The 17,659-nt window shown below is 49.1% G+C and overlaps 1 protein-coding gene across 3 annotated transcripts in view; it reads right to left on the reverse strand.

The window, feature by feature from the left end:
- Nucleotides 1-16,466, reverse strand: part of CCND2 (cyclin D2) — a 31,148-nt gene extending 14,682 nt beyond the window's left edge. Inside the window, exons 1-4 of one of the 3 annotated variants that reach the window (XM_015628320.3) lie at nucleotides 15,440-16,466; nucleotides 13,720-13,935; nucleotides 11,139-11,298; nucleotides 4,437-4,835 (exon numbers count right to left, since the gene is read on the reverse strand). In XM_015628320.3, coding sequence (XP_015483806.1) covers nucleotides 4,693-4,835; nucleotides 11,139-11,298; nucleotides 13,720-13,935; nucleotides 15,440-15,634 — 714 coding nt within the window. In that variant the 5' untranslated portion in view covers nucleotides 15,635-16,466 and the 3' untranslated portion in view covers nucleotides 4,437-4,692. Of the gene's footprint in view, nucleotides 1-4,436; nucleotides 4,836-11,138; nucleotides 11,299-13,719; nucleotides 13,936-15,439 lie in introns of those variants that run through there. The other 2 variants (XM_015628319.3, XM_033514489.1) reach the window with 2 other exon arrangements.
- Nucleotides 16,467-17,659: the final 1,193 nt, after the last annotated feature.

Raw genomic sequence — 17,659 nt, forward strand, 5'->3', positions numbered from 1 at the left:
AGTCCAAGCCCAGACCAGAAAAGCTGCAAAACATCAGAGGCAAGCAACATAAAAAAAAACCACACCCAAGAATAAAACCCGGGGAAGTAGAAGAAAGGGAAAAGTGCCACTCTTTTTGGTCCCATGGAGCTCATTAGTCACACTGCTCATCACAAGCAGTCAAAGGAGGGGGAACAGACCTGCAAATTAAAATGGAAATGCAGTTCAGTCTTTTATTCTCACTGATGCATAAAGTAAACCTGGACAATTTTTAATAGTCTTTCCTTAGTTTTAAAGAAAAGGAAAGAGAAGAAGGAGGCTTTCTGTAATTTATGTCAGAAATTTGGGTCTTGGTCACATTAGACCTCTCTGTATAACCAGAAAACTAACTGGAATAAGGTATCACAAAGGACCAAAATGAGATTTTTAGTCACGTCAATTTTTAAAGAGTTAATTAATTCGAGCATTTAAAGACCTGTCCGGGAAAGAGATTTTAATTAACGGTTCATCTTTACTACCTTAGCAATTAAGAAGTAAGAAAACTTACAGCCCATAGCTATGAAATCAAAGAACAAAGATCACATTTGTCATTACTACTACTTCTTAATAAACAAGCTGAAAATACACTTCAGAACTTCCTCTCACACATCTGTCAAATCAGAAGAGAAATTCAAATAAAATCCTGTGATCATATAAGGCAATTTTATGGTTTATGATACTTCCACAGACACTGGTTTATCAGCACTAGTTTTTCTTGCTATATACCAGATCTCTCACATCATGATATATTCCTAAAATTAAACTTGATTTGCAAGTTCTTTGGCTCAACAATAACTCGCTAACAGACCTTTCTCTACTGATTTTCAGTATTAGCTGAATACTGATTTTAGTATTGCCTTTCTCTACCAGTTTTCAGCTGGGGGAACTGGAGTAGAAGGAAGAGTAAACCAAAGTAATACATGATAAGAAATAAATAACAAGCAATACATTCCATCAGTAGAAACAGATTACAGAAAACTGCCCAGCTGCAGATCCCAAATCCCCTCTGTTCACAAATTCTGTAACCCTGCTGCTGTCTGTGTAACCACTCAGGTCTTTAGACACATGGATAGTTGTTCTCAGCCTCCCAAACTCAGAGCTGGCACATACTTCAATAGCTGTGGAGACGACAGCATGTTCTTCATCTGGCTGGAATATATCCCTAGGATTGAAGCAGTCCAGTAAGAATGGCACTTGAGACGTAACATTCACCCAGATGGACCAGAACTGGGGTGTTAGAAGTGGGGACACAAAAGGAGGAGTTGAAACTCTGACAAGGATTTCTTGGTCTCACAAAGCCACCAGGAGGTTCCCACCTGCAAGCCCAACACTGCACGCTGCTTCCTACCAGACATCACACTCTGACAGACACTTTTGAAGGGCAAATTCCCACTGGCTATGTGGGAAGTCAAGAATATGGACTGCCATTATTATAAAAATAATAATTTATGCCCTACTGTAATAAGAACCCACTGTCCATAGCAAAGCTGATTCTTGGAATTGGATTCTTCCATTCTTGGAAATGAAATTAAATTGCCCCCCACTAATGAGTGAGACAACAGCAGAACCTTGACAACCAAAATTCTCAGTGCAGGACAGAGTCCTGAGTACACTCATCTCAACACATGATGAAGGAATGGGAATTACACTTCCAGGATTGCACTTTCTCCCAGTTACCAGTGGTGTGTCCCCCAGGGCTCAGTGTTGGGGCCAGTTCTCTTTGATAAAACGACCTGAATGAGGGGATAAAGTGCATCCTCAGTCCGTTCTCAGGTCACACCAAGCTGGGCTGGAGTGTTCATCTGCTTGAGGACAGGCTCTGCAGAGGGATCTGGACAGGCTGGATCCATGGGTCCTGGCCAGAGAGATGAGTGAGAAGGCCAAGTGCTGGGGCTACTGCCCCTGGGTCACAACTCCCATCAGCTCCAGGCTGGGGAAGAGTGGCTGGGAAGAGCCCAGCAGGAAAGGACCTGGGCCTGCTGGTCCATAGTGCATGCGCAGGAGGGCAAGAAGGCCAGTGGCACCTGGGCTGGGTCAGCAGTGGTGTGGCCAGCAGGACCAGGGCAGTGACTGTCCCCCTGTTGTGGGCACTGGCGAGGCCTCACCAATGTGAGGTGTGTCCAGTGCTGTGTCCAGTTGTGGGCCTGTCACTGCAGCATGGACATTGAGGGGCTGGAGTGTGTCCAGAGAAGGGAACGGAGCTGGGCAAGGGGCTGGAGCACAAGTCTGATGAGGAGCGGCTGAGGGAGGAAAGGAGGTTCAGGGGGACCTTATTGCTCTCTACAACTCCCTGACAGGAGGGTGCAGCCAGGGGTGGGTCAGGCTCTGCTTCCAGAGAACAAGGGACAGGACAAAATGAAACAGCCTCAAGTTGTGCCAGGAGACGTTTAAATTAGATATTAGGAAAAATTTCTTCAGGGTGGTCAGGCATTGGACCAGCTGCCCAAGGAAGTGGTGGAGTCACCATCCCTAGAAGTGTTCAAAAAACATGGAGATGTGGTAATTTGAGTCGTAGTTTAGTGGTGAACGTGGCAGTGCTGGGTTGGGGTCCATGATCTTAGAGGTCTTTTCCAAGCTTAATGATTCTGTGATCCAATCATTTCCATGTTTACCTCACAGTGGATTTATACAAACACACGTAAGGGATAACCACACCCCTAAAAGCTGGGAAGCAACTTCCATATTTGATCTTGGATGTACCAAACCACCTCTCACGCAAGGGAACTACAGATAGCAATTGACTTTCCACAGGTTTCCCCTCCTCGTTCAGTTTCAGGCAGGATGCAGTAAAAAGATGGTGCGGGGAGGTGCCATGTCCAGGCAGAATGGGCTGAGCGAAGGACAGAGCTCCACCTGCCCTCTGAACTTCCTTGCCTCGCATCACGACCTCCACGTTATCCAAATGCCGGTGTTCTCGTGGCTGATTTTAGATCCACTCCCAGAAACTGTCTTCCTAGGAAGCTGAATAAAGAGGCACAGTGTCCCTGCCAACTAGCACTGCTGTAGGTCTGCTTCCACGTGGGGTCACATGCGAACATTTCTATGCCCAATAACCTTGTTAGCTCCCTTAATGTCATTCATAATGCAAATGAGACAGCGAGCGAATGGCCAGAGGCCCAGAGTGACTAAAGCTCAGCATCTAGAAAGTCTTACATTGCCTCTAGCTCTAAACTAACTTCCCTCCATAACAAGCACCATAAACTTGGCTATCAAAGCTACACATGCCCAGTCTTTGTTGTACAACAGGCAGCGATTTGTATCACTGGCTTCTATTTTTAGCATATTAATTAACTACTGCAACTGGTGAGGCAAGTGTCTCCAACTGGAGAGTGTGGCACCATTGTCTGAAGTCATCACCTCATCTCGAGCTATTGAAAATCATGGCAGTGACCCTCCTGCTGATATGAATTTAACCTGACATGCCCACAAAGGAATGGGGGGTGGTGCACCAATTTTGTGCACATGGTTCTCCACATCACCCTGGACCCTATTAGTGTGGAAAGAGCTCATTGAAAGAAAAGAAGCCACATTGTGCTGGGCCACCTAGAGGGTTGAATAGAAAAGGCTAAGGAAAAGAGCAGGCAGCGCAATAAAGGCCATAATTAACATATTTCCATATTCAAGCAAAGCAATAACTACGTGAAATGTTTGTCAAGGTGCAATGAAAGCATAAATATTAAGTACCGTATCTGAGGGGATGCAGAACCGCCCCCCCAGTCTCTTAGATTCCATTGAGAAATTCAAAACAAGCTTTTTACATGCTATTTTCAATTATAAGCATTTATCTCTGCTTCTGCTATGACAACAAGACAAGTCTCACCATCCTCATTCAGTTTTCACCCAGGTAAAACTGTTGTACCCCACCCTCCCAAATTAGGTTCAAAATTTGTCCTGAGATTTAAAAAAAAGCTAAACAATAAAATAAATAAATAAATTGATAAATAAATTGATAAATAAATAAATAAAAAGGTGGGGGCCACAGAAAAAGAACCTAAAAATGCAAGCTGAAACATATGCATTTACTAAAAATTCTTGTAGGAAATGATGAAACTTAAACTACAGGAGAAATTTTACAGAAAGCACTTCTTACTGGACACTTGAAATTTTATAAAAAGCACTTCTCCCTGGACACCTGAAGCAAGGTTATAGGCTAAATCCTTCTGTGTGCAAACTTGGTTAACATGAACCCAGAGCCTACATCTAAAGCATGACTCTGACTCTAACTTTGTTGTGATTTATAGGTTTATAGTTGGGCTCGATGATCTCAGAGGTCTTTTTCAACCTAATTGATTCTGTGATTACGCCATTCCATGGGAAAAGTACAAAAGAGTCTCATTATAAGTTAGAGAAGCAGTGTCACAGCGCGTGGTCTATGAGAATCTGAGCACACAAACATTTCAAGGGAAGACACTGGGCTGTTAGAAAGCACAACTTGTTTTATTTTCTATTTCCAGGCAATAAACACTAGAACCATCCCATCCCCGCTTTAGTATCACCTATTTCCCAAAAGGCCTCAAAAACAAGTGACCAGCCCTGCACAACCCCACTGACTCCAGCTCTGGAAATAAAGAAAGGCAGCGCAAGAAACAGCACCCTTTGAAACACAGCCACCTGTGCACCATCCAGCCAGGGTCATCCAGCAAATTCAGGGTACCCTGAACCTGCCCCCCACTTTCAGCCTGGAGCTGACACAGCCAGGACATGAGGAGGTTTTCCTGCCAGTGGAGCACATGTAATCCACGCTGAGGTTCCAGGGCTGCAAGCACTGCGGCTGAGCTGTTTTGCTGGCTGTCTCCCAGTCCAGTGGTCTTCACTACCTTCAAGCCAGGAAAATGCAAGGCTGACAGTCAGTCCAAAGCAGAAGGGAACTGGAGGAAGTAACCCAGAGAGGTCCTGCAAGGGGAAGCCTTAACTTGCAGCCAACAAATAAAACCATCAGCAGAAGAAGAGCACTGACAAATGCCCAGGCTGAATGTGCTTGGTGTGTCAAAGGTGGGGGAACCCTACCTACTTAAACCTACTTAAAATGACCCATGTTACTGATCTGGCTGCTGGTTGGGCTTTTTATCAGCAGCCAGTTTTCATCTCTGTAATATGATAGATATTTATGTACAGAGTTGGAAACTGCTGTCATTAAAAAAGGTAGTTCTTCTCATGGTGGGGGGAAAAAAAGGGAGGAAAAAAGGGTATCCATCAGGAAAACAAGTATTGATACATTAAAATTATATAAATAATGGTCACAGCCAGCCTCAGACTTCACCCAGCCAATGCTTTTACTATGAAGACAAGCATGGATCTATATTTAACTATCTAAGCTTAAAAGAAAAGTCTAAGATAAACAATGGAAGTAGTGAATTTAATTCTTGTCTGCTTTGATACAAATGCAATTTCAGGGTCAGTGTGGTATTCTGGGTTTTTTTTCTAATACAGCTGGTTTTATATGCAATGGCCATTTTTTCTCTTGTTCTTGTATTTCTCCAAGACACTGCAAATTTTCCTCACGTTAACTATTTCTGCTTTTAAAGGCAAAACCAGGTGACTCTTCAGCCCTTCAATGCAAACACAAAACTTTCAAGCAAACCAGGTTGCAGACGTGATTCCATCCTGTGAGTAGATGGGAGGGCAGACATCTAATTCTGCTCCTGGGCTACAGTAAAGCAAACAGCATTTGGCCTTTATACAAATGAGTCTGAAGTATCTTAAATGTTAATGCTTCATCACAACCATCCAAAAGTGAAGACAGGGAAACATGCTGAACAACGTATGCAAAGTAGAGGAGCACTCACAACAATATGCTCATTAGCTGATGGGAAATGGTATTTCTGAACAACTGTTTGCACTGGTTATTATTTGCACTTCTTTTACAGCTTCATAACCAAGGATTAGGATGATGTTAGTGCCTGAGCCACCAAAATGTCAGACCTGAAGCTGGTAGAAAGGAGGGCAACTCCTCTGGCAGCTCTGGAGTGAGGCCACCTTGTATCAGCACGTGCTCTCATTCTCTTTTTCTTTCCACCTCCTCTTGCCAGACTTGACTGGTCATGAAACATTCCCGAGGCCCTGACTACTTGCTGATGGTACTTCCTTGGTTCTCGTGGCTCCATTGGGTGGAAAGCTCAATATATTGATATGAGCTGCCTCTTCCTGGAGAAAGCAAGAGCCTTCCTTTGTCTAGCAATAAACTAGTGCAAATTATTCTTCCTTCTGCTATGCAAGAAGTTTTTGTAAACACTGCCACTTTGCAACACGTATTTTACTTCTTAAGACATTTACATAATGAAGCCTCTGCTTCATTCTTCCCCTCTGCAAAGAACAAGTCCTAAACAAAATTTGTATCACACCTTCCAGTAACTTACACTGGATGAAAAGGGGATGCAGAGTAGAAATGCCCAGCAGGAATGCTGAGGAGCAAACAGGCCTCATTCTGTGTGGTCATCCCATAGATCACTACAGGGCTGTAGACCTCATCTTGCAGTCTTCGCTCAGACAACACTCCCATTGACTTCCACAGAACTTCTGTCTGAAGAAGGAGGTAGGATTTGGCCCAGAAGTTAAAAAAAGCTTTCTCAGCTTTCAAGTGTAGATTATTAATGTCCCAGAAACAGTGGGCAGAGGTTTGGCACACTGTATGAAACTGACTTAAGCTGACATTTTCCCGCTCTTTCTTGGCCTCTGTGCTGACAACACAGGCTCGGAGGACTGGGATGCTGGACCCACCATGAGCACATCCCACCTGCCACAGGACTCAGCTGAGGCAAGGAAAGACCATGCAGGGACTGAGTCCAGGGTTTTACACAAGCTGCCTTCTGCCTCTGCAAGTCTGCAAAGGCTTCTGCTTCCAAGGTTTGCCTGCCACCCATCTAAAATCTTGTGAAGCTCCTCACAGAGCTTAGTGTCTCCATTACAGCTCCTCTTTCTGATAGCCTGTCACACACAGGTCACCCTCCCTCAAAAACCATTCCCTTACAGGCTCTCACATAAGAAAGGGATATCCTGCACCAAAACCGTGGTGTGTACAGCCTCTGAGAGGAGAGCCTAACATAAGGAAGCAGTGGTGCATCTGTGACTCTGAATAGGCTGCAAGAAGAAATCATGGGCATGCCAAAGTGTAAGGAAATAATGCACAGTTCTCTTCCCAGCAGCAGCGTGGCAGGCTCTGCACACACCTCTGTAACCACTGGCCTCTCCCACTCCTTCCAGCAGTGATTCCCTGGCTTGGAGCTCAGCACAGGCAAATGGCCAGCCCCTCAGAGAACATTTCCAAGCTGTGCAGCGCTGTGCAAAGAGACAGAGGAACAAAGGGTGCAGAGCGGTAAAGAGATGGAGGTGTGGGCAGAGTGGAAAAGCAATGCAATTCCAGCGAGCAAAACGATCATGATCTCCATTGGGTTCACAGCTAAACAGGAACCTCCCATGCTGAAGAATCCCAGAATCATTTGGGCTGGAAGGGACCTCTGGAGTTCCCTCAATCCACACCCCTGCCCAGGTAGGGTCCTCTGGAGCAGGTGACAAAGGAGCATGTCCAGGTGGGTTTGGAATGTCTCCAGAGAGGGAGGCTCCAGGCCCTCCCCAGGCAGCTGTTCCAGGGCTCTGCCACCTTCAATGTACCGAAATTCTTCCTCTTGTTGAGGTAGAACTTATTGTGCTTCAGTTTGTGGCCACTGCTCCTAATCCTGTCACTGGGCATCACTAAAAAGAGCTTAGCACCATCCTCTGACACCCTCTTAGAGATATTTATATGCAATAATAAGATCGTCTCTCAGTCTTCTCCAGACTAACCAAGCTCAGCTGCCTCAGTCTCTCCTCATAAGAGAGAAGCCATAAACGCTACTTAAAGGCCCCAAATGCATACTCGTAGTGCCTTGAAAATTCAGAAGCCTTCTGAAGGAGATTTTGACTTGCACAGGGAGCCACCAGTGGAATGAGAAAACAATGACATGGTGACAGATCAGGCTATGCCAGTGCATACTGTCCATCTATGCACTCTTACTGTACAATGAGCAAGGCAGCTGGAGGAAAATGCCACTTCCATGCCCTCCTAATGGAGAAGGAGACTCCTGAAACCTTTGTGAGTGCAAAGCAATGGAAGAGAAAACTTTATTCAGGAGGACACACAAGCTTCTGTCCTGCTTAGCAGCCATATGTTCCAATGGGACCAAGGGCAAAGAGGGAGACATTCCAGTTCTAGTCATGCTCATGTGAATCATTAATCACTGCAAGGACTGGGGAGAAGCTGTGGATTTATAACCACACAGCTTGGTTCAGGTTCATTGGGCTCAAAATAAAGGCAGAGAAACAGAGAGAGTTCCAAAGTGACCAAACATGACCAAAAGGAACATGCAGAAGAATGGACTATTACCTCCTTTTGGGGAATGTTCAGATGGAAAGGAGAACAGGGATGAGTATCACAGTGATCCTACACATCCAGCATAACACCCAGTTTCTGGCTGCTTCCCTCTTCATTTGCAGACACTAAGTGCTGCAGGACTGAGATCAAAGCCAGCTCCGTACAGGCAGTGAACACCTGGGAATTTCTGGTAAAGCGTTTTTGCTGGGAAATTAAAAGGGAGCAGTTGATGAAGAAGAACTAAGGCTAGGGGAGAAAAGTTCAAAATATGCCAGATTTTGCATGATACTTTAAAGGAGAAGAGTACTTGAAAGCAGAGAAAGCTATGCTGAGATGAATCAGGAAATAGATTCACTGCTGTGCTCCAGACCAGAGCTATTAGCCAGGCAGCCACGTCAGGTCTGGGAATAGTAAAGAGTCAAACCCAGGCTAAAAACACACATGGGGAGCAAGGGAAGAAGGAGCCACATGTCCGAGGAGGTTCTGTTGCTGAAAGGAGGCAAATGGGGAAATGAAACACCAGGCATAACCCCGGCTGGCAGAGAGCAGAGGCTCTGAGGGAAAAAGACAAAGAAGAAACAGAGTAGCTGATGAGAGCTCTGCAACAAACAGGACAAGAAAAGGAAATGACAACTGGATCTGGAAGGAAGTCTGATGAGAAGGGGCTTTTCTTCAAGGAGTGGCGGTGAAAGGGAAATTCTGCAGTAACAACAACATTTCCACAATGGAAATTGAGGTAGCAGTTCACAGGTAAAGTGGGAATGTGGTATTGAGTATATATATATAATGGGTAAGATCTCTGCTTTCGAAATGAAAAAGTGTTGTGGGTCCCCCTCAAAACTACACAGTGGTCTGTGAACAATGGGGTGAGAAAAAAAGGGAAACCTCCGGCCAGCACCATGGTGCCCTCCCTTTTGCAAAGCTCGCTAGTCAGCAATTACATCTTTCACTTTTAAGAGAAGAAACTCTTGACTTGTTGCCTCTTTAAACTCTACACAAAGGACTTCATTTCGTGCATTGGAAACATATAACATGAGATGCAGATCACATGGGGGACACACATGAGGAAACTGCATGACTGGGCTGAGGGCTGGAAAGGGGGCACTGCTCTGGATCTCAGTTAAAGGACTTCTAGAGCATGGAGCTAACCACCAAAGAATTCATGGAGTGGAAAGAAGCCATGGACTTTGGAGACTCTTTCATGACCCAGTCTTGCGATGGTTTGGTTATATGGAAAACTTCAAGGGCAAAGGACTATGGACTGAATTTGAGATGTTAAACCATAATGAAATTCTAGGGCTCTCAAGAAAATGTTGTGTTGGATTAAAAAGAAAACAAACCAAAACACTATTGTAGGAAGTGAAAGCAACAAAAGAGTGGGAATACTGTCTTGTTTGGAAGGCAACATGGAGCTGTATTGGAGTTTGATGGCTGATGGTGTGAAGACCCATGGAAATGTCCATGGGAAAGACCACCTTTTTCATATCACATAAGGCAGTACGGTGACTGTATCCTGAGTAAGGGGAAATGCATCCTGAGTAAGGGGAGAAGGCAAAGAAATCACCAAGACTGATCCTGCAGTGTTAGAGCAATACTTCTATTGAGTCCTTTGGTCTGAAAAGGATCATGCAGCAGTGGGAAAACAAGGGGAAGTCTGAGCATCATGGCGACCAAAAAGTCAATTATCCTAACACAGCCCATATACAAATCTCTAAAACACATCATCTGAGGTAGGAAGAACTGGAAAACATTGTAAAAGTAGTCACTACATCTTAAATACCAAGAAACAGGTGTTCAAACCCAAAAGCTGCACCCAGTCTTCCCTTCCCCTCTGCAAACACACAGGCAGAACGGTTTCTATCACAAAGGACAAGGTATGTCAAACTGGTGAATTCAAACACTGAGCCATCCACGTCTTGAAAATTACTCTGAAAAACACTGCATGCTGTTTATCTAGTCCAGGTCTAACTTCTAAAAGTAGCCTTACCATTAACCCTTTGGATGAAAATTCAGAGTACACTAATTTTGTAAAAGTAATTGAGGGAGGAAAAACCCAAACAACAAAATAACACACAAACAAAAACCAGTGTTTTGCAGATGGGTCAAAATTAAAAAGCCTCTCTTCCAAAGAGACAATTATTCTCATCTAAATCTTCAGAAACTGTGTTCAGCTGTATGACAAAAAGGGAGCGCAATGGTTCCTTATGAAACACTGCTATCTTGGGGTGAAGCCAGGAAAGAACCCAATTTTTTTTTAAAAAAAAAAAGCAATTACTTTTTAAACTGCCATTCCCTGTGCTTCAGGGCTGTGGCAGTATCACATAAATGCTAAACCACACAATTTTACCTTTTATCTGGATGGAGCCCAGTTAAAGAAGAGTTTATGAACACATTCATGCAATGCATTAGCTCAATACATTTTGGGCTAATGTGCCACAATAGGTTCTATATTTGGAGCTGTCCTCACACGTATCTGTGGCCCTCTAAAAGAAGCAGTGAATGAAGTAAAATAGAACCCAGGATGGTCTAATACAGCCTTACAAGACTTCACTGCAAAAGCACCACACAAATCAGCTCCACTACTGGTCACTACTGCAAGAATTCTGTCCAACGCACAGTTTTGGGGCCTGATTCACAACGCCCTTTGCAAACAGTCCCATGGGATTCAGCTGCTCTTCCCACATCATATAGGGATGGAGGGGATGAAGCACCACCAGGAAAAATCTGCCCTTCCAACCACACTATGAACAGCAGCCAGAGCAGCTGAGCCTACCTGTGGCACAAAGGGCGATGAAGGTTTGTGCATGCTTCCGGATCAAAAGCAACTTGTCTTTAGGGAGAGGCACCTTCCTTAGGATGTGTTCAATGAAATCATGTGGGGTGACGGCTGCAAGGTTCCACTTCAACTTCCCCAGCACCACCAGCTCCCATTCCTGCAAAGGGGGGGACAGGGAGAGCAAAAGAGAAGAAAAGACATAAGCAAGCCTGCAAAAAACCTCTGCTTATTTCTTATTATAACTTTATCACTGCTAAATTTGTTTTGCTCAAACCCTTTTTTCCATATGCCTCTACTGCTTTGAAGTTGTTGACTTTATATTCTTTTTTTTTTTTTTTGAACACCAGAAATGTCAGGCTCTACTGAAAATAATGAGACCTGGCAGCTCCTGCCAAGGTTTTACTTTTTTTTTTTTTTTATCCACTGCTGAATGCCCACCCAGAAAGTTTAGTCCGCAATTAGATATTGCCAAGGTCACTGTGGTCCTTCCCTACTAACTTCTTTTAAATGGCTATAGTCCTTACTTTATAGCCATTTAAAGCCCTAGGGACAGCCATGCACAAAAATAACCTAGATATACATTCCTTTTTTCAAAACTGGGGAAGTTGGCTTGATGGCATTCCCTCCCAAAACTATACTCCAAAGGTCCTGCAGATAAATCTGATGGTGCTTAAACTACTCCAAGACAGGCTCTGCAGAAAGGAAATGCACACAACACAGCCAAGAAGTAGCCTGTGTAAATTATCTGCCAGTAAATCATGTAGGAGCCATTCCCAGATTCTTTGCACGCCCAAAACTCCCACTGCAATCAAAGGAAAACTTGGGCGTGTACGTAACTACCGGCCATTCCCTGGAATGGGATTCCATGTGCAAACAGCACCCCACCACCAGATCCAGCCATGGGGCACATGACCTGCATGTTTCAGCATTTAAACCGAGTTCTCAACACATTACAGTGCCCCAAAGAGCGAGCAAAACTCAGGCCTCCGACTCGCATTTGTCTCATACATCAACTATTAGCTATTAACTAAATTCCACGCACTGGTTCCCAAGTCCTGATGATGCCTGATGGAGCCCAGCATGGTGGGGAGCCCCAGCAGAGCTCACAGAGCTAGCAAGACAGAAAGAAAAAAAAAAAAAGATCCTTTAATTTTGCAGCCGCGGAGACGTCAACCAGCGTTGCTGAGAAACCATAAACATGGACCCCACAATGCCATTTCTGCAGTTGTTTCCCTGAATAGATGCCCACTTTAAGAGCAAGTTACTTTCCTACGGACATTCCTGCTGGATTATGACAGAGTCCTCCATGGCCTGAAAAATCTAACATATATGCAAAAGGCCACAGAAACCAGATGGGTTTCTTTAGTTTCTCAAGAAAGCCTGTGAAATGTTGGAACATAATAGCAATTATGTGAACGAAGGCTAGCTCTTCCCAGCATTACTGATGTGACAGGTTTTGAGAGAGAATGGTCAACCCAGACGACAAGGAAGCACTTTAAACACATGCTTCAATCCACGTGGCGTGAGAAGGCATGGACATCGCTCTGCGTATCTGCACATGGTGATCACGGCACTTCCCCTGCCCATCTGTGCTGCCAACGAGACACCTCCTGCCCTGACAGCCAGGCAGGCTTTGAGGGCAAGGCTCTCTAATTCTGTGGAAGCACGAGCTATCAACCCCAATGCCTCCCCAGAGGGAATTCCCAGTGATTCATAGGAGAAATTCTCCTGCAACTCGGATGCCTACAGTCATGTCTCTGACCTAACATCCATATCACCAAGGGGCTCTGGTACACATTCAGTGCTCCGCATCATGATGTATACGTCACTTATTTCCTTCAGTAATTATCCATTTGTTTCTGCTTCCACTGCATCTGAACTGAGAGAAGCAGCAAACACGGGGTGGTTTAACTGAGCCATATCACACAGGATGGGTCAGGCTGGAAGGCACCACACAGTGGGGCACCTCGTACCACCTCCCTGCTTCAGCAGGGTCATCCTAGAGCACAAGATTGTGCCCAGACAACTCCGAAATACCCCCTATGAGGGGGACTCCACACCCTCTCTGGACAATCTGTTCAGTGTTCGGTCACTGCACAGTGAAGAAGTTTTTCCTCGTGTCCAGGTGGGACTCCTTGGGCACGGCCGAGCATCCTGGGGGCCCCCCCGAGCATCCCGGGTCCCCCCGGCCCCGCACTGCCGCGTGTCTGCCGCTAGGTGGCGCCGCCGCCCCGCCCGCCCGCGCACGTGCGCCCGGCGAGGTCCCCCGTGGGGACGGCGGGGACACGGCGGGGACACGGCGGGGACACGGCGGGGACGGACCCACTCCCGGCACCGCCAAGCCCAGAACCCCTGGCAGAGCCCGAGGCGGGCAGCGGCCGGAGCGCCTCATGGCACTGCCAGGCGGCTCCGGAGGACAGGGATGTTCCCGCGGGTGTCCCCAGCCCTCAGCGCCGAACCCCAAGACTTTGTGGCCCTTCAGAAACGCGGGAAAAGCGTGGGTTTTTTAAAAGGCAAGGGCTGGGTGGCGAAGTGCTGGGTGCTGTGCCGGAGAAGAGGGAGGAATGGGGCTGCTTACCAGCAGCTCTTGGGGTTTGATGGAATTGTCCGTGTATATGCACAGCTTCTCGGCTGTGAGGGGGATTGTCTCTTTCAGCTTGGAGGCCAGGAACATGCACACTGCCCCCAGCAGCTGCAGATGGCACTTCCGAGTGGGCACCACAGCTAAGAATCTGTCCAAGTAATTCATGGCCAGAGGGAAAACTTCTTCTTCGCACTTCTGCTCTTCGCAGACCTGCAAGTGAAGAGCGTGGGGAGAGAACGATGGGGCAGTCGGGAGGGAAACGGGGGTGGGAAGCGAGAAAGAGACAAGAAGGAAAAAAATATATCAATGAGTGAACCCACCAAACAGACCACTACTTCCCTTGCTTTTGCTCCTGCTATTTTTGTTTCCCGGGGAGCTAAATTTTGGGGGAGGGGGAGATCTGTGGAGAGGCTGGGAAGGCTGTCAATCGGCTTTCACATTCCTTTAGTTCATTCAGTAAGAAATGAATTCAAGACACTGTGTGGGAGAGCCGAAAAGCCCCATCCAGCAACAAGCGAGCAGCCTCAGACCTTTTTTTTTTTTTTTTTTTGACCCAATTTTTCTTTTTTATTTCGTCATATTTTCAAAAAATCGATAAAAAATATCAAAACTTCCCCGGCGGTCCAGCTTTTGGGGCTGGTAGCATCCCGGGACGATCCCCTGTCGTTTCCGACAATTGTAAAAATTCCTCCGCCGGCTGTCCCCCAGCCCTGCGCCCCCAATCCCGAGATGGGGGGGAAGGACGGGAGACATAGCGAGGGCGAGGTGGGGTGGAGAGAGCCCGAGCCGCCTGGATCCTTTTAGCAATCAGCGAGCAGCAAAATTGTTTTAAAAATTTACCAAAAATCGGAGCCGTGGAGAAAAAGCACAAATCGCACATGAAAACTAAGCGGGGAGTCTGGGCTTTCCAACCCAGCGGGTTTGGCTCGGGAAAGGTCCCCCCAAAAGGACATCCGAAGGGGCAAAGGATGGCTGGTGGGGCCAGCACAAGGCAGGCGAGCCTGCGGGGCTCCGGGCCCGCTGCCGCTGTGCCTGAAGCCTCGGGGCGAGCAGGGGGTTCAGCGCTCGCCCCACGGCCCCGACACACCGGGGGTCCCGTTCCGCGGGGGCGGGGGGCACTCCCGAGCCCCCCGGAAAGGAGCGGGGGCAGCCGGGCTCGGCGCCTGCGAGCAGAGTCCGCATGCAGCGCAACATGGCGAGAAAAAGGCACGTCCTCCCCACTGCATACGTGGGCACGGAACCCTCGCCGGGCAGAACGCGGGGCACACGGGGCACCCCCCGACCCTCGCCCTGTCCCGGGCGCTGCTCCCTTTTCCCAGGAATGCCTCAATCACAAGCGCTCCCGGAGGCGGATTTTCTTTGCTTTTAATTGCAAATGACTTTTCCAACTCTCTCCCCCCCCCCCCCCCCCCCCCCCCCCCCCCCCCCCCCCCCCCCCCCCCCCCCCCCCCCCCCAACACGCCGCGCTTCCTCCCCTCCTGCACCCCGCTCCCGGAGCCCCCCGGAAGGGGCGACTTCCCCCGCGGGCTGTCGGTGTTCCCCGTTCCCCTTCCCGCACCGGCTGAGCTCCGGAGGGGGACAAGGAGGAGAGGGGATCGACAAGAAGCAGCCACCCGATGACCAGAAGAGCGAGGGGCTGCAGGGGGAGAGGGGCCGGGGTGCTGCCCGTGGCCGCTCTGCCTCCCCCCGCTCCGAGGGGCCGGGGTGTACGAACCTCCAGCATCCAAGTGGCCACCATCCTCCTCATGAAGGGCTGGATGTCCTTCTGGACGCACTTGAAGTAGGAGCATTGGGGCAGATACCTTTCCTCTATGGTTAGTAAGTTGTGCAAAACGCGGTCATCGTAGAGCAAGTTCGGGTCAGGCAGAGCTCTCCTCATGGGATCCACCTCGCAGCACAGCAGCTCCATGTTTCCAAAGAGATCTCCCTCTTTCTCTGATGGGAAAGGTTTTTTCCTTTTTTTTTTCTTTTTTTTTTTTCTTTTTTTGGAGGGGGGGAAGGGGGTGGGGAAAGGAGAGGGGGAAAGGAGGAGGGGTAGGTGGGTGGGAGGAAGACGGCAGGGCTTTCCAGCTCGCTCCTGCCTCCCTCGAAACTTGTCTCTCCCTCTCTTGATTTCTAGCCTAAAGTTGAAGCGAAGTGACGCAACTCGCCAGGGCAGGCAGCTCTCTCTCTCTCTCTCTTGTTATTATGGAGAACAGCAGCTGGTCAGACGTAACATCAAACGCGCTTTTTTTTTTTTTTTTTTCCCTCTCTATAAGCTAACAAGGAACCAGGAGGCCCTCGTATAGGGACACACAGACACAAATGACAGCTTCTCTTTTGCTTCCTTCCAGCAATCAAATTAAAACCGCTCCACACTTGCCTTCTGAGGGAGTTCGTCACGATGAATTTCCCTCTCCTTTTCTTATTGCAAGGAGCTGTGGGCTCCCCTCTGTACCCACCCTGACGATGGGGGGCGAAGTACGAAATGCCCTGGTAGAGCAGGGCGCCAGATCCATGTCTCCCTTTCCCTGCTCCGGCACCCCTTTAAACCTGCAGCAGGAGGGGGACAGAGCTCCCCGCTAACAGCGAACCCAAAAAAACCCCCTTGAGGTGTGGGGGGTTTCGCGGCGTCTTCGAGGTGGAATCTTCACCACCACGCTACTTCCTCCGGCACACATTCGTGTTTCGAGCAGGCGAACCGTCTTAGCATTGCATGGCCACGCTGATACAACTTTCTAGGAAACGCGGTGGAGGAGGGAGGGAGGGAGGGAGGAGGGAGGAGGGAGAAAGGTTGGCTTGTGGAGGAGGGGGGAGGTGAGAGGAGTTATGTCCCACACAGGGTGACTTCCACCCTGCTCGCACTTCCCCGGCACTCGCTCCCCGCCTGCAAAATGTGACAACTTTGCGAACTCTGCCGGCTGCGGCAGAGCGGAGGCTCCCGAAGGGGAAGGCGCAGCCGGGGCGGGCGCCGAGCGGCCGCAGCCCCGCGGGGCGCGGGGTCCCCGCAGCGGCCGCCCCTCAGCCCCCCGGCCGCGGCCGGCGCGGAGGGTGGGCCGGGGGCGGCGGGCACGGAAATACCGCCTTAAAACTGCGAGCGGGGACTTTGGGGCGCCGCTTCCCCTCCCGCTATTTGCATAGCCAATAGCTCTGGGGCTCTCGCCGCTGCGCGCTGATTGTTACCGGGCAGATTATATTTTTAAGGGCGCATGATGCCCGGGCATCGAGAGCAACCTCTGAGGGATGGGGCGAGAGGGAGCCCCCTGACCTGAGCGCACCGCCGGTCCCGGCAGCCGCACGGGCTCTGCCCACACCGGGGCAAAGCGGGCGAGCGGCCGTCGTTGCCCGCGAGTGGGCACAGGCGCCCCCTCCCACTCCAGCGCTCGCCCTTCTGCATCAGAGCGGATGGGAGGGGTGGGAACAGCTTTGCCGACTCTCAAGGCTGCCCCGACGAAAGCTGGTTGGGACACGGCACCGCAGCGATCCCGCCCGTCGGAGCAAAGGGCTACTTGGGCAGCAAAAAGGCAGCGGGAGTGTGGCCCCTTCCCCTCCGCCCCCATCGCTCTGTAGCGGGGGACAGCCGAGAGCAGCATCTCCCCACAAACTCATTCCCGCGCACGCCTCGTCCCGTCCGCGGAGCGGGCAGCCCCCGGGCGCAGCCCAGACGTGCCGGGCATCGTGTGTGGCCCCGGCAGCCGAGCCGTGGGTTACCGGGACCCGGGCAGAGCTGTGCCCGGCAAGGCTCGAGTCCGAGGGGCGAGGAGGGGGCACCCCCCGGCGCACGGCGAGGGCGGCGAGCGGGACCCGCTGCGGCGCGCTCCGCAATGAAAGGCTCTTTAACTTCCACCATTCATTTCCCCTTCCTGGCTGCTCCCGCGAACAGGGAGCGTGTTGTGTCAGCGCACGTTTTCCTTCTCCAAACTTAAATTCATAAGCGCTCCCGTCTGGCTTTGTA

Source organism: Parus major, chromosome 1A (assembly GCF_001522545.3).
Source record: "Parus major isolate Abel chromosome 1A, Parus_major1.1, whole genome shotgun sequence".
NCBI lineage: Eukaryota > Metazoa > Chordata > Aves > Passeriformes > Paridae > Parus > Parus major.